Source organism: Oncorhynchus mykiss, chromosome 30, assembly GCF_013265735.2.
Source record: "Oncorhynchus mykiss isolate Arlee chromosome 30, USDA_OmykA_1.1, whole genome shotgun sequence".
Taxonomy (NCBI): Eukaryota; Metazoa; Chordata; class Actinopteri; order Salmoniformes; family Salmonidae; genus Oncorhynchus; species Oncorhynchus mykiss.
The window spans coordinates 23,608,231-23,622,673 of record NC_050570.1 but is presented as its reverse complement, the minus strand read 5'-3'; the positions used below and the strand labels follow the sequence as shown (position 1 = coordinate 23,622,673).

The 14,443-nt window shown below is 44.1% G+C and overlaps 1 protein-coding gene across 3 annotated transcripts; it reads left to right on the top strand.

Moving 5' to 3' along the window:
* The first annotated feature begins 286 nt into the window (after window positions 1-286).
* Window positions 287-9,955, top strand: LOC110521580 (paired amphipathic helix protein Sin3b). 3 transcript variants are annotated; one of them, XM_021599221.2, is made up of 19 exons: window positions 287-378; window positions 2,128-2,234; window positions 2,459-2,612; window positions 2,849-3,208; window positions 3,383-3,535; window positions 3,636-3,758; window positions 3,847-3,936; window positions 4,048-4,166; window positions 4,327-4,540; window positions 4,950-5,066; window positions 5,197-5,435; window positions 5,543-5,726; window positions 5,842-6,553; window positions 6,722-6,891; window positions 7,047-7,220; window positions 7,369-7,461; window positions 8,131-8,225; window positions 8,543-8,741; window positions 9,019-9,955. In XM_021599221.2, the coding sequence occupies exons 2-19, from the start codon at window positions 2,212-2,214 to the stop codon at window positions 9,247-9,249; spliced, it is 3,450 nt and encodes a 1,149-aa protein (XP_021454896.2). In that variant the 5' UTR covers window positions 287-378; window positions 2,128-2,211; the 3' UTR covers window positions 9,250-9,955. The 3 variants fall into 3 exon arrangements, with proteins under 3 accessions (XP_021454896.2, XP_021454895.2, XP_021454894.2); XM_021599220.2 differs by lacking the exon at window positions 287-378 and adding an exon at window positions 388-1,034 and having other exon boundaries at window positions 2,849-3,187; XM_021599219.2 differs by lacking the exon at window positions 287-378 and adding an exon at window positions 388-1,034.
* The last annotated feature ends 4,488 nt before the right edge of the window (window positions 9,956-14,443 follow it).

Here is a 14,443-nt window from a genome sequence, read left to right as displayed (position 1 = left end):
TTCAGTTCTTGGTCTTCTGTGTGATGCGCATTGTTGGCACGCCCATTACTTTCCCTCCCGGTTGATTCTGTGTTGGTGAGTGGCAGGCCGTCAAATTCTGTGCTCACATCTCAAACTATTTTAACATTCGTAAAAATATTCAAGTTCTGCGTGCAACGTGTATACACTTCTGTAAAAAGGTTTCCTCCAGTCAGTGTGAAAATTGAACAAGGACTGTACTGTTGTAAGGAGGATGGAGAAAAATCCCTACTTTGCTCGTGAAGCTCCACCCGTTTCTCTATGCGTCTGCGCATTGGAATTTCTCTGACTGTGCTTCCGGACAAAGATGGTGGATAAATAAAGAGTTTTTACTCGGGCCGTTTGCCTTTGAAAAAAACGGTCAGTTCTGGTCTGCTTAACGGGGTGGTTCTTCCATAGTCAACAATGCAATAGCAGCTGTGTCTGCTCGGTTAGTTCCTTGACGGTAATGTATCCAGCAAAAATAAGGGAGTGGGGTGTCTCGCCGCTTCTTCCGTCTCTGCTTCCGGACGCCAAGACTGGCTGCACAGCTGCCGCCGAATTTAAAGAGACAGGCGATAGTTTATTTAAAATATCATAATCAGCAACCATTGTCTCAAAGCTTTTTTCATAGGCTTCACTCTGACAGCGTACCAGCAGTAGTTACTTGTTGGACCGATAATGACTTTTAATCAAAGTCGCATCGAGTCGTAGCTTATTCCCATAATTGTTACTTGGCTGGATTGTCCTTATTTTGCTTGCTGGCTAACGTTATCTACTAGCTAGCTAGCCAACTAAGGGTTGCTAGCTAGCTAGCTAGCTAGCTTCCGACGAAGGCAAGATTTTTGTCGGCTAGCCAACAACCAGATACCAAAGCGTATAATCAACCAAGTAGTAGTGGCTGTATGTCTGTTACTATCTCCGGGATCATGGCGAAAATACAGGCACACAGCAACACGAAACAAATAAACCAAATTCAAGACAAGGCCTATGTTGTACAAAAGCAAGTGCAACAACAGCACTTTCAAAAACTGAAGGTAAGAGACGGGAACAAAAAGGGAAAAGTCTTCCTCAGAACCATTTTGTGTTCGTCAGATATTGTCTTTCTCTTCATGCTCAGGAGTTAACGTTTGTTAGCTAGTTAATCATAAAGGTGTTCTGAATAGAATGTCGCATGAACAGTACTTTAGTGTAGGTTAACTAACGCCAGATAACTTGGATTCTTCAATTGCGTTAGACACGATTTTAATAATCATTCATTGGGTCATCCAGATACAGCACAGTATAACATATATCTATGTTAGTTTCTTTGGCTGGTTAGTTAGCTACTTTCCATTGTTGGATAACTTTGAGCATCTGAGGTTCCTTGTTCACATTTTCTGCCCGCAATGCCAGAAAAAAAGTCACATTTAAGTTGTCTAGAATGGGATGGTGTTTGTTGGCACAAAATGGGAGACCTGTCTTTAAATACGCGCTATTGCTTGCTAGCTGGCTTGTAATCCGACAACTAACTAACGTTAGCCAACATACAGTAACGTTACTCGTTTGATAACTTGCCAGCTAGTTTATGAGTAGGGGTTTCTCAATACGCCATGCTAACGTTAGCTATTGTATTGTTTATTCGTATTGCTGATTTTAAAATCGATGATCATATGCCGCACAGAACCATCGGTTTTGTTAGCTAGCTAACGTTAACCATGCAGTTTAACTACGTTTTCCTTGTTGACCAGATTTTAGCTACAATGCGTCTAAGGTGTTCCGATGTGATCTAGCTAACACAGCCCCCCAAAAAAATGTAATCTCTTCCTCAGCCTAGTTAACTGCTTATTGTTTGCAGTGTAACTGCAAATGGTGTTAGGGAGTTGGATGGATAGCTAAATGAGTTATGGTGAAGACATCATACCATAAATTGTTCAGCTCATGACTTCATTGAGGAGCAACATAACTCATTTTCCCCTGTTTGTGAATGTGTAATAACAGTGATAAAATCACTCACACGCTAGCATTCTTGTTGATGATCGGTCTTTAACCTGGAACCCTTAATATCTAGCATCTTATGGAAAGAAAAAAAAAACATTTTTATATGCTCTGAGTTTTCATTTGGTTTCACACCATTCTCTTTCCCTTAAGGTTGAAGATGCCCTATCATACCTGGACCAAGTCAAAATACGATTTGGGAATGACCCTGGAATATACAACAAATTTCTTGACATAATGAAAGAATTCAAATCACAAAGGTATAGCATTGCCGTTTGCCATTTCTTGATATATACAGTATATATTTTTTTATACTATTGAAGTGACTCTTAAATGATGTTGAGAAGCAGATTTTCATACATGTATATATCTTTTTTATACTGTTGAAGTTACTCTTAAATTATGTTGGGAAGCAGATTTTCTCGTTTAAGGTCACTTCCTCTGTCCCTATGAAATTAGCCTAAAATCTTTCTCTCCTTCATAGCATTGACACACCGGGTGTTATAAACCGTGTGTCTCAGCTCTTCCATGGGCACCCGGACCTCGTCTTAGGATTCAATGCCTTCCTGCCCCCAGGGTATCGGATAGAGATTCCCAAGAATGGCGTGGTTTTCCTTCAGTCCCCATTCTCTGCCCAGGTGGGTCCCTCTAAATGTGTATTGATTTTGGTTTGCATTAAACTCTAATACTGTCTGCCTATGCACAACATTTGTAACCCAATTTTATTAATCAACCATTATACCAAGTACTGGTAGTAGGCCTATATGTAAGTGGAGTTTGCCACAACCTTTCCACCATAGCAGACCACACTGGTCACACATGATGGATGTTGTGAAGTTAATTTATGTTAACAATAAGTGCCCCTTTTTGGTAGGTGTCCCCAGGTCAGGGGAAGAGTATGACAAGCCCTGCTGTGAGTGCCACAGGCTCATCTGTTGCTGAAGTTGGATCTGCCCAAAGTGAAGCTGTGGCATCGCCTGAAAGCATCTACTCATCCTCAGGGCCCCCAGAGCCTCCCAGTAGACTGTCCTTGCCACTCCCCAGCAGAGAGAGCCCATCCCAGCCACAGTCCTCCTCAGTGTCCCCCCCTGCCTCAGAGCCCAGCCCAGTAGAATTTGACAGTGCTATCAGCTATGTCAACAAAATCAAAAACCGCTTCCTAGACCATCCAGAGATCTACAGATCCTTCCTTGAGATACTACACACTTACCAGGTACACTGTGTCATCAATATGGTAATTGATTTGTTTTTCTGTCAATTGAAAACAATATATTAGTTTGATATAAAGTGAAGTCTGCTTAAAGTTAAGTTGTTTGCTAGCATCAAGGCTACTTTAAATTGTAGCAGATTAGTGTGTATCATATCATGATTTCTCCGATGGAATAATTGTCTGTTTTTGTCTTTTCAGAAAGAGCAGCTTGAGGTCAAGGAGAGCCGGGGTCATGGTAGTAGTGGAATGACAGAGGATGAAGTTTTCTCAAAAGTGGCCAGCCTCTTCAAGGGCCAAGAGGACTTACTGGCTGAGTTTGGACAGTTCTTACCAGATGCTAAGAGATCACTGGTCAGTATTTTCCCCTTTCTGAGAGCATCCTGCCCATGTTAATTTTCTGTGATCAGTTCACTTTCAGTGCAATTTGTGTTTCTACATTGTGTCCTTTCAGTTCACTGGCAGCTCCCTGACTGGGAAAGACCACCTGAAGAGGGCAGAGGACGAGGACATGAGCAAACAGAGCAAGAAGAGACCCAGGCCCATGCTGCTGCCTCACATGACACCACTGCTCAAGGTCTGGACTTAATCATACATTTATACAAGTCACTATTTTCATAGAAGACCTATACTGTATGTGATTGGTTATGTTTTTTTGTTTTTAGAAAAAGATGAAGTTTTCATGCTCCAAAGACCAGTCCTTTGCCTCAGTTGGGAAGCATGGAGTCTTGCGGGAGTTCACATTTTTTGACAAGGTAATGCCCAGGTGTCCGCGTTGGAATTATTCCATAATGTGTTTTGGCTGTGACAAATATCATGAAAGCCTTTGTCACCAATGACGATAATAATGTTTTGATTTGTTGCAGCTTCGCCGTTTCTTCAAGAGTCGGGAGGTATACGAGAACTTCCTCCGCTGTATTGCTTTGTTTAACCAGGAAGTGGTTTCGGGAGCAGAGCTGCTGCAGCTTGTCACTCCCTTTCTGGGGTAAGTGGATTGTGGGAGATTTCAGAGAGAACAGTCACTGATGTCTTTCTCAGTAAATAAATGCATAATGATATTATTGTACTGTATGAAGGGCAGTATGTTTTGCCAAGTCTCCTCTTGAGCCATTCATTAATTTGAACATGTTCATTATTTCCTCCAGGAAGTTTCCAGAGCTATATACCCAGTTCAAGTCTTTTCTGGGGGACAAAGAGCTCTCTCATTCAGTGTCTGGCCTGTCAGACCGATACATGGAAGGAGGTGGGGGCAGGGAGGTCGACTATGCCTCTTGCAAGCGCCTGGGATCCAGCTACAGAGCACTACCCAAGACTTACCAGCAGCCCAAGTGCAGCGGTCGCACTGCTATCTGCAAAGAGGTGCTCATAAATGAAAGGAGTTTTGTGTGTATGTGTGTATAAGATTTGCCATTCCAGCGCTTCTGATTTCTATTTCAAGTGTTTAGCCCTTTTTTGAGTCTAGTAGGAGACCCTACAAAGTTGTAACTATTGTTCCAATAGCTGTGAATCTACTTCCATGCATGTTTTGTTTGAGCTGCTGCATGCCAGGGCCTTGTGATTTTCCACATTTATTCAGATTTAATCTTAGCTGACGCTTTTATTTTGCTATCTTTATCAGGAGGTTGAGGATGGGGTAATTATTGAAGATCAATCAGAATTGAGTGTCTGTTTTTTGTTTTTCGCTCATCAACGACTTCTGGTTGGCATCAATGATAATGTTCTCAGTTGTGTTGAAAATTAAAATAAAACTAAAATTGTTTATTTCCAGGTGCTGAATGACACCTGGGTTTCTTTCCCCTCGTGGTCGGAAGACTCTACGTTTGTGAGCTCAAAGAAAACTCCATATGAGGAGCAGCTTCATCGCTGTGAGGACGAAAGGTTTGAGGTGAGTAAGCCGAGATATCAGAAGTACTACAGCCACCAACTACATGCAAACAGACTGTTCTCCCTTATCTACCCAGAGCATCACTGCAGAATCACCTTTGAGGACCTAGTTATTTTCCTATTTCCTCCAGTTGGATGTGGTCCTGGAGACTAACCTGGCCACCATCCGGGTCCTGGAGAGCGTTCAGAAGAAGCTGTCCCGTCTGTCGCCTGAGGACCAGGACCGCTTCCGTCTGGACGATTGTCTGGGAGGCACATCTGAGGTCATCCAGCGCCGAGCCATCTACCGTATCTACGGCGACAAGGCCCCTGAGATTATAGAGGGGCTGAAGAGGAGCCCCGCTACTGCCGTGCCTGTGGTGCTCAAGAGGTCAGGGTACACACACGTACACATGCAGAGATTTGACCCAAATTACTTGACGGGTGTGAATCTCTGTGTGTGTTAATTCTTTGATGTCCTCTCTGCTGTGTCTGTAGATTGAAAGCGAAGGAGGAGGAGTGGAGAGAAGCCCAGCAGGGCTTCAACAAGATCTGGAGGGAGCAGTATGAGAAGGCCTACCTCAAGTCCCTGGACCACCAGGGGGTCAACTTCAAGCAGAATGACATGAAGGCCCTTCGATCCAAAAGCCTGCTCAATGAGATTGAAAGTGTTTATGATGAGGTGAGTACTCCAACTCAATCCACTTCCTTTGTAGTCACCCGACCGATCCATCAAAGGTTCTTTAGAAAGGAGATGTTCTCCTGTGTTGTCTAACCTGTGCGTTTGTCCCCCTCAGCGTCAGGAGCAGAGCACAGAGGAGGGGGGCGTGGTCCAGCAGGGGCGTGACGGGAGCAGTGCGCCAGCGGTCAGCGATCCCCACATGGTGTTCACCTACGAGGACAAGCAGATCCTGGAGGACGCCGCCTCTCTCATCATCTACCATGTCAAACGCCAGCCCACCATCCACAAGGACGACAAGGACCACATCAAGCGCATCATCCAGCACTTTGTCCCCGACCTCTTCTTCTCCCGCCGCGGCGAGCTCAGCGAGACGGAGGAGTGGACGGACGAGGACGTGGAGGAGAGAGGAGACCGGGGAGGAGGATGTGGCGGTATACCAGGAGTCGTAGCAACAACAGGCAGTCAGCAACATCAGCATCAGCAGCAGAACGGGGAGTCGAGGCGGCGGCGCTGCGCCTCTCCCCAGACAGTGGAGCTGGGTGTAGCCTCGTCCCATAGCCTGGCTCCAGTGGGAGGGGAGAAGGTGGACCTGAGAGACCCTGAGGCAGAGCACCAGAAGGAGCTGGACGGAGTCTACAACCTGTTCTTCGTCAACAACAACTGGTACTTCTTCCTGCGGCTTCACCAGACCCTGTGCCAGCGGCTGCTGAGGGTGTACCGGCAGGCGGAGAGGCAACTGCTGGAGCACCGGGCAGAGCAGAATCGTGAGAGGCTTCTGATGGCCGAGTGCCGGGACCTGGCCATGGAGCTCCGCCTCAAACAGCCCAGTATGAACCTCTCAGATCTAACGTCCTTCATATCTAGTAGCCTGCATTTGTTTGTGTATCTGTGTACAGGAGAGGGAACATTGGGCTCAAGTTTGCCATGGTTTTTTTGAGAGGGAAGTTCTGTAGCTAGCTAGTGTCTGTTCAATGACCTGTGAACTTGCTCTACAGGTGAGGTAGAACTGGAGGAGTACTACCCAGCGTTCCTGGATATGGTGCGCAGTCTTCTGGATGGGAACCTGGAGTCCACACAGTATGAGGACACATTGCGGGAGATGTTCACCATCCACGCCTACATTGGCTTCACCATCGACAAGCTCATCCAGAACATCATTAGACAGGTCAGTGGTGTCTCTCTAGTTTCCAGTTTTCATAATCTACAGAACCAAATGCATATCCGTTAAATGCCTATTCATTCTTTACCTCAAGAATATAGCGATCCTGAAGTGTTTGATTGTTCTCAGAATGCATGTCATTTCTCTCTCTCCCCCTGCAGCTGCAGCACCTGGTGAGTGACGAGGTGTGTCTTCAGGTGGCTGAGCTGTACCTGGCCGAGAGGAAGAGGGGCGCGGCGGGGGCTAACCTGTCATCCCAGTGTGTGAGAACAGCCTGGGAGACCAGCTACCAGTGGAAGTCGGAGAGGGTCATGGCTGAGGAGAACTGCTTTAAGGTAACGGCCTGCCCTGGGGGGACAAACGCTGAGCCTTGTATATGTGATACATGTGATATGTTATTGTAATAGAGATTTAGTACATTCTGTAACCGTCGTGTTGATCATTGATGTTTAATGGCTTGCTGGGATGTGAATTATTTTGTAGGTAATGTTCATTCAGAACCAAGGCCAGGTGACCTTGACCATTGAGCTGCTGGACACAGAGGAGGCCCAGGCTGATGACCCATTGGATGTACAGGTAAAGAATCGTACGGACAGTCACACTTTTAGCACCTTTAGAATGTCATAGTATGAACATAGACTGGCCTTGTATGGCAACCTGCCGTTCCCTAAGGTGGTGGTATTCAAAGTAGGGGTTGGAACGGCAGTGGGGTCGCGCCCCCCCCCCTCCCCCTCTCCCTCCAAAAAAAAGAAATATTGACTGGAGGTCTCAATAGGTCTTCAGTGGCTGGAACCAAAAAGTAAGAGTACAGATTATTGTATGGGACAATATACAAATGTTTTTGAGAAAGATCATTTAAAAAATAAAATGTGATAAAGTACATGTATTGGTTTATTTTGATGAGAGATTAAAATGTAATACATTGAAGGGTACTTCTTGATGTAAAAATATACAGATTTTAAGGATGTCATTCTTTTTTTGGTGGGGCTGTGAGAAATTATTGCAAAAAAAGTGGGGTCCCCTGAAATTCTGGTGGAAAAAATTGGGGTCCCCGCTAAATAGTTTAAATATCACTGCCCTAAAGCAGGGTTTCCCAAACTCCCCCCTGGGGGCACATTTTGGTTTTTGCCCTAGTACTACACAGCTGAATCAAATAACCAACTCATCAAGCTTTGCTTATGATTGAGTATATGGCCTTTTGTAATGGCATTGTTTTGATGTAGACACATCTCTCTCCCTGTCCAGTGCCTGTCCAGCTATATGGAACAGTTTGTAGGGACAGAGTCAACGCTTTGCTCACAGAACGAAGGCTACTTTTTCAAACCGGTATTTTTGCCCAGGTAAGTGAGAGATTCACGCAATTAACTTTGGTTGTGATGTCCAAATATTGACCGTCATATGATGCCACCTGAATTCCCGAGACGTTACACGGCAATCCTGTGTTTTCACATTTTGTCATTTCACTGTCTTAACTAATGATTGTCACAAGCACTGCAGATAGATTGTTTCTGCTTGCCATAACAGCCAAGCACAAAATGAGTCCTAGCATATCAGGCTCTGATTTGAATATTACTGTACCTTGCTTCACTGTGGTCCTCTGTCTGAACCACAGTATTTTCCCTCTGATATACTCTGACTGTCCCCTGTGTGTGTGTAGGAACCTGAGGCACTTCAGACGCTGGCAGGTGCGGCAGGTGGAGGCGATGCGCTGCAGACGGGAGTGGCACAGACAGCTGGGTGTGGAGAGTGCTGGCAGTCTGGACTGCCGCTTTAAACTCAACACCCACAAGATGGTGTTCGTCATGAACTCTGAGGACTACATGTACCGCCGAGGAGCGCTGGTCAAAGCCAGGAAGGTAGCTACGACCAATTTATGTCTGGGATTGCATGTGTGTGAGTTGAAGAGAAGTTAAGGTGGGCATTGAACTAGAGAAGGGACAATATTTCTATAAAGGTATTTATAGTTATAGCTGCTTCCAACATGCTTAAAGTGTTATGTCTTGTTTTGGCATCAGTTATACATCGTCATGGCACTCGTCATCCAGTGCTTCCACTGTGGAATGTTGTCCCTTTTAAGGCACTGTCTGTTGGTCTGACCGTGACTGGCTCTTCCCCTCTGTCTCTCTCCCCCAGTCCCAGCACAGGGTTGCTGTGAACCAGCACGAGCGCTTTGACAAGTGGCACCAGGGCTGGCTGGTGGAGCACGTGACCCCGGCGGCTGAGCGCTCGGTCCACGACTGGCTCATAGGTGAGGAGGAGGAGGACATGATTCCGTGCAAGACCACCTGCCTCAACACACAGGTCAAAGGCCTGCCTGTCAACCGATACCAGGTGCATTACAGTAGGAAACCTCCCTCTCCGTAGAGGCCACACACACTCACTACACACACATGGAGAGAGACTGAGAGACAGGGGCATCCTGGGGGAATCCAGCACGGAACACAGGAGATCTTCACCTGACTCATCCACGTTGCTTCTCTGTTCACACAGTCCGCAGTGCAAGCAGAGGGACGGGAGATTAAAATCATTGAGTTTGTTTCAGAAATGTGAATGTCTCTTTTTATAAGTCCGTTGTAGTTTTTAGCTTCTGAAGCCAGAGGGCCTTTGTTTGTATATGTTTATACTGAAGTACTGGGAGAAATGGTTAGAAAAAATGTGTCATACTCATGTCTTTTGTACAGTAAGCTCAACTTAAGTAATTGCATTACTGTATGTGCATATACAACTGTACACATTTTATATATGCATTTACATGAATATGATGAATGAAATTTAACATTTACATGGATCTAAGTGTTTGCTGGCATCCCAATTCTTGACATTCTTTTTTTCGGGTCATTTCCTTTTTGTCTTGTGACTAATCTAAAAATGGTTGATTTGCCAGGGTGACGAGTGCTCACAATTGATTAAATTGTGTTAATTTTACGGAACATTTGGAATTATGTATCATATTCATGATTTCATCATTTTGCATACTAAAATAAACAAAATCAGTGTTAAAAAAGAATGTATAACATTTATCCTGTCAGTTATCATGAAAATAAACAACCTAGTTGTGAATTCTTAAACAGCCTGGAAAAGCCTGGTCTTTTCTTTCATTTGATTGTGTTGGGCTGAAGAACTTAAGGTATGGGAGTGCAACATTGCATCTGTACTTTCCTTCCAAAGAACTTGCAAACAAAATTCCTCACCCCAGTATGTTTATGCTCAACATTAGGAGATCTCGGTACAGACAAGTCTTTTTTTATTATTATTATGGAATGGAAGAAATAAAAAAGCCAGAGCCAGGGTGACAGTTTTAAAAATAAACGTGGTTTATAAAACCCAGATATGACAGGATAACTAACCAAAGTGTATACAGAAATACAAATGAGACCATCGTAGTACACCGTTATACACAACATTTACAAACCACTCTGTCAAAGGGGGATTGTAAGACGTATCCTTTGTCTCTTTAAAACACAAGCACATCTGATCTATCGTTTTTCATAATGTAATCAAAGTACATCTAGTTACTATAGACACCGTTACAGTCTTCCACTTTTAGAAAGAAAGGGTACAACATCAAGAAGGAAGTAAAGATGCAGAGATATCAAACACTTAAAATCGTGGGATTTTGCAAGCAGTGAAATCAGAAAATCATTGAGTGGGATATTGTGATGTCAGGGCTTGGTTATCATTCAGGTCTTACAAAGTAACCCTCTGTCAAAGGGTTATCACTTTGACCATCTCTTGTCATTAGGCATTGGTCAGTTTTATAAATTAGTGAGTTAGTCGGTCATACAGTGCCTTTGGGACATATTCACACCCCATGACTTCATTTTGTTACGTTACAGCTTTATTCTAAAATGAATACAATTTGATTTTTCCTCAATCTACACACACTACAGAAATGTTAGTTTATTTTTTTTAAATTAGCAATCACATTTACATAAGTATTATGGCTGGGGGCAGTATTGAGTAGCTTGGATGAATATGGTGCCCAAAGTAAACTGCCTGCTACCAGAAGCTAATATATGCATATTGTTTGGATAGAAAACACTATGACGTTTCTAAAACTGTTTGAATCTCGTCTGTGAGTATAACAGAACTCATATGGCAGGCAAAAACCAGAGAAAAAAATCCAACTAGCAAGTGGGAATTCTGATGTTGGTCGTATGCCAAGCTTGTAGCATCTCTTACCCAAGAAGACTCAATGCTGTAATCCCTGCCAAAAGGTGCTTCAACAAAGTACTGAGTAAAGTGTCTTAATAACCTTAGGAACATAATCGTTTGTGGTGCTTTCGCTGTAAAGCCTATTTGAAATCGGACACTGTGGTGGGATTAACAAGAACTGTATCTTTAAAATGGTGTGAAATACTTGTATGTTTGAGGAATTTTAATTGAGATTTCTGTTTGAATTTGGCGCCCTGCACTTTCACTGGCTGTTGTCATATCGATCCCGTTAGCGGGATCTCAGCCCAAAGAGGTTATTAAGACCCTTTACTCAGTACTTTGTTGAAGCACCTTTTGGCAGCGATTACAGCATTGAGTCTTCTTGGGTAAGAGATGCTACAAGCTTGGCATACCTGTATTTGGGGAATTTCTTCTTTGCAGATCTTCTCAAGCTATGTCAGGTTGAATGGAGAGCTTTGCTGCACAGCTATTTTCAGGTCTCCAGAGATGTTTGATCGGGTTCAAGTCCGGGCTCAGGCTGGGCCACAAAGAGACTTGTCCTGAAGCCACTCTTGCGTTGTCTCTGCTGTATGCTTCGGGTCGTTGTCCTGTTGGAGGGTGAACCTTCGCCTCAGTTTGAGGTCCTGAGAGCTCTGGAGCTGGTTTTCATGAAGGATCTCTCTGTACTGTGCTCTGTTCATCTTACCCCCAATCCTGACTAGGCTCCCAGTACCTGCCGCTGAAAAACAACCCCACAGCATGATACTGCCACCACCATGTTTCAACGTAGGGATGGTGATGCTTGGCATTCACGCCAAATGTTCAATCTTGATTTCATCAGACCAGAGGATCGTGTTTCTCATGGTCTGATAATCTTTAGGTGCCTTTTGGCAAACTCCAAGCGGGCTGTCGTACATTTTACTGAGGAGTGGCTTCAGTCTAGCTGCTCTACCATAAAGGCCTGATTGGGCTTGTGCTGCAATGATTGTCCTTCTGGAAGGTTGTCCCATCTCCACACAGGACCTCTAGAGCTCTGTCAGAGTGACCATCGGGTTCTTGGTCACCTCCCTGACCAAGGCCCTTCTCCCCCGATTGCTCAGTTTGGCCAGGCAACTCTAGAAAGAGACTTGGTGGGTCCAAACTTCTTCAATTTAAGAATGATGGCCACTGTGTTCTTGGGGACGACCTTCAATGCTGCAGAAATGTGTTTGGACCCTTCCTCAGATCTGTGCCTTCGACACAATCCTGTCTCTGAGCTCTAATTCAACCTCATGGCTTGGTTTTTGCTCTGACATGCCCTGTCAACTGTGGGACCTTATGTCCCGCATGTGTATGTCTTTCCAAATCATGTCCAATCAATTTACCACAGGTGGACTCCAATCAAGTTGTAGAAACATCAAGGATGATCAATGGATACATGATGCATCTGAGCTCAATTTCGAGTCTCATAGCAAAGGGTCTGAATACTTATTTACATAAGGTATGAGTTTTAAATTGAATAAATTTGCAAAAATTGCTACAAATCATGTTTTTGCTTTGTCAGGTATTGTGTGTAGGTTTTAGAATAAGGCTGTAATGTAACAATGTGGAAAAAGTCAAGGGGTCTGAATACTTTCCGAAGCCCCTGTATATGCATTAGAATTCTTCTAAGATAATGTCCTCCATTAGTATCTTGTTAGTGTTGACACTATGAAGTGAGGGTTGTGCCAACCCCTAGTCCCCTCCCTCCAGTAGCCCTAGTCCCCTCCCTCCAGTAGCCCTGGATGCCAATGAACCCTGAAGATGAGGGAGCCAGGAAAAAGTATTGAAACCCCAACAAAATACGACCAATCACAATCAAGATGAACTTCTACTGTTTCTTTTTTTACAAACACAATTCAACAGGTTTTACATTTGAATGCAGGATTGTGAACAATCAAAATGCTCATCAGCACCTAGAATACTGCTTGTTTTGAAGCTATATGGAAAACAAAATATGCAGTGCATTTGGAAAGTTTTCAGGCCCCTTCACTTTTTCTACATTTTATTACGTTTCAGCCTTGTTCTAAAATGAATTATATGGTTTTCTCAATCTACATGCAACACCCTATAATGACGTACAGCATCCTGTTTCCATTGATTATCCTTGATGTTTCTACAACTTGATTGGAGTCCACCTGTGGTAAATTCAATTGATTAGATATGATATGGAATGGCACACCTTTCTATATAAGGTCCCACATTTGTCGGCACAGATCTGGGGAAGGGTTACCAAAACATTTCTGCAGCATTGCAGGTCCCCAAAAACACAGTGGCCTCCATCATTCTTAAATGGATAAGTTTGGAACCATCAACTCTTCCTAGAGCTGGCCACCCGGCTAAACTGAGCAATCGGGTTGAAAGGGCCTTGGTCAGGGAGGTGACCAAGAACCCGATGGTCACTCTGACAGAGCTCCAGAGTTCCTCTGTAGAGATGGGAGAACCTTCCAGAAGGACAGCCATCTCTGCAGCACTCTACCAATCAGGCCTTTATGGTAGCGTGACCAGATGGAAGCCACTCAGTAAAAGACAAAAGGACTCTGACCATGAGAAACAATATTCTCTAGTATGATGAAACCAAGATGGAACTCTTTGCCCTGAAAGCGTCACGTCTGGAGGAAACCTGGCACCATCCCTACGGTGAAGCATGGTGGTGGCAGGCAGCATCAGTGTGGGGTTGTTTTTTAGCAGCATGGACCAGGAGACTCGTCAGGATCGAGGCAAAGATGAATGGACCAAAGTACAGAGAGATCCTTGATGAAAGCCTGCTCAGGACCTCAAACTGGGGCAATGGTTCACCTTCCAACAGGACAACGACCATAAGCATAAAGCCAAGATGACACAGGAGTGGCTTCGGGACAAGTCTCAATGTTGTTGTGGCCCAGCCAAAGCCCGGACTTGAACCCGATCGAACTTCTCTGGAGAGACCCTGAAAATAGCTGTGCAGAGATGATCCCCATCCAACCTGACAGAGCTTGAATGGATCTGCAGAGAAGAATGGGAGAAACTCCCCAAATGCAGGTTTGCCAAGCTTGTAGCGTCATATCCAAGAAGACTCGAGGCTGTAATCGCTGCCAAAAGTGCTTCAACAAAGTACTGATTAAAGTACTGAATACTTTATGTAAATGTGATTTAAGGTCGAATTTAAAAAAATCAATTTTCTAAAATGTATAACCTGTTTGCTTTGTCATTATGGGGTAATGTGTGTAGCTTGATGAGGAAAAATAACTATTTTAGAATGAGGCTGTAACGTAACAAAGTGGAAAATGGAAGGGGTTTGAATACTTTCTGAATGCACTGTATGTAATCAAGAATGATCAGAACAGCTAGAATAATCAGTGTTCTTCATATTATGAAAAATAAATAAAGATATGTACAGTGGAAA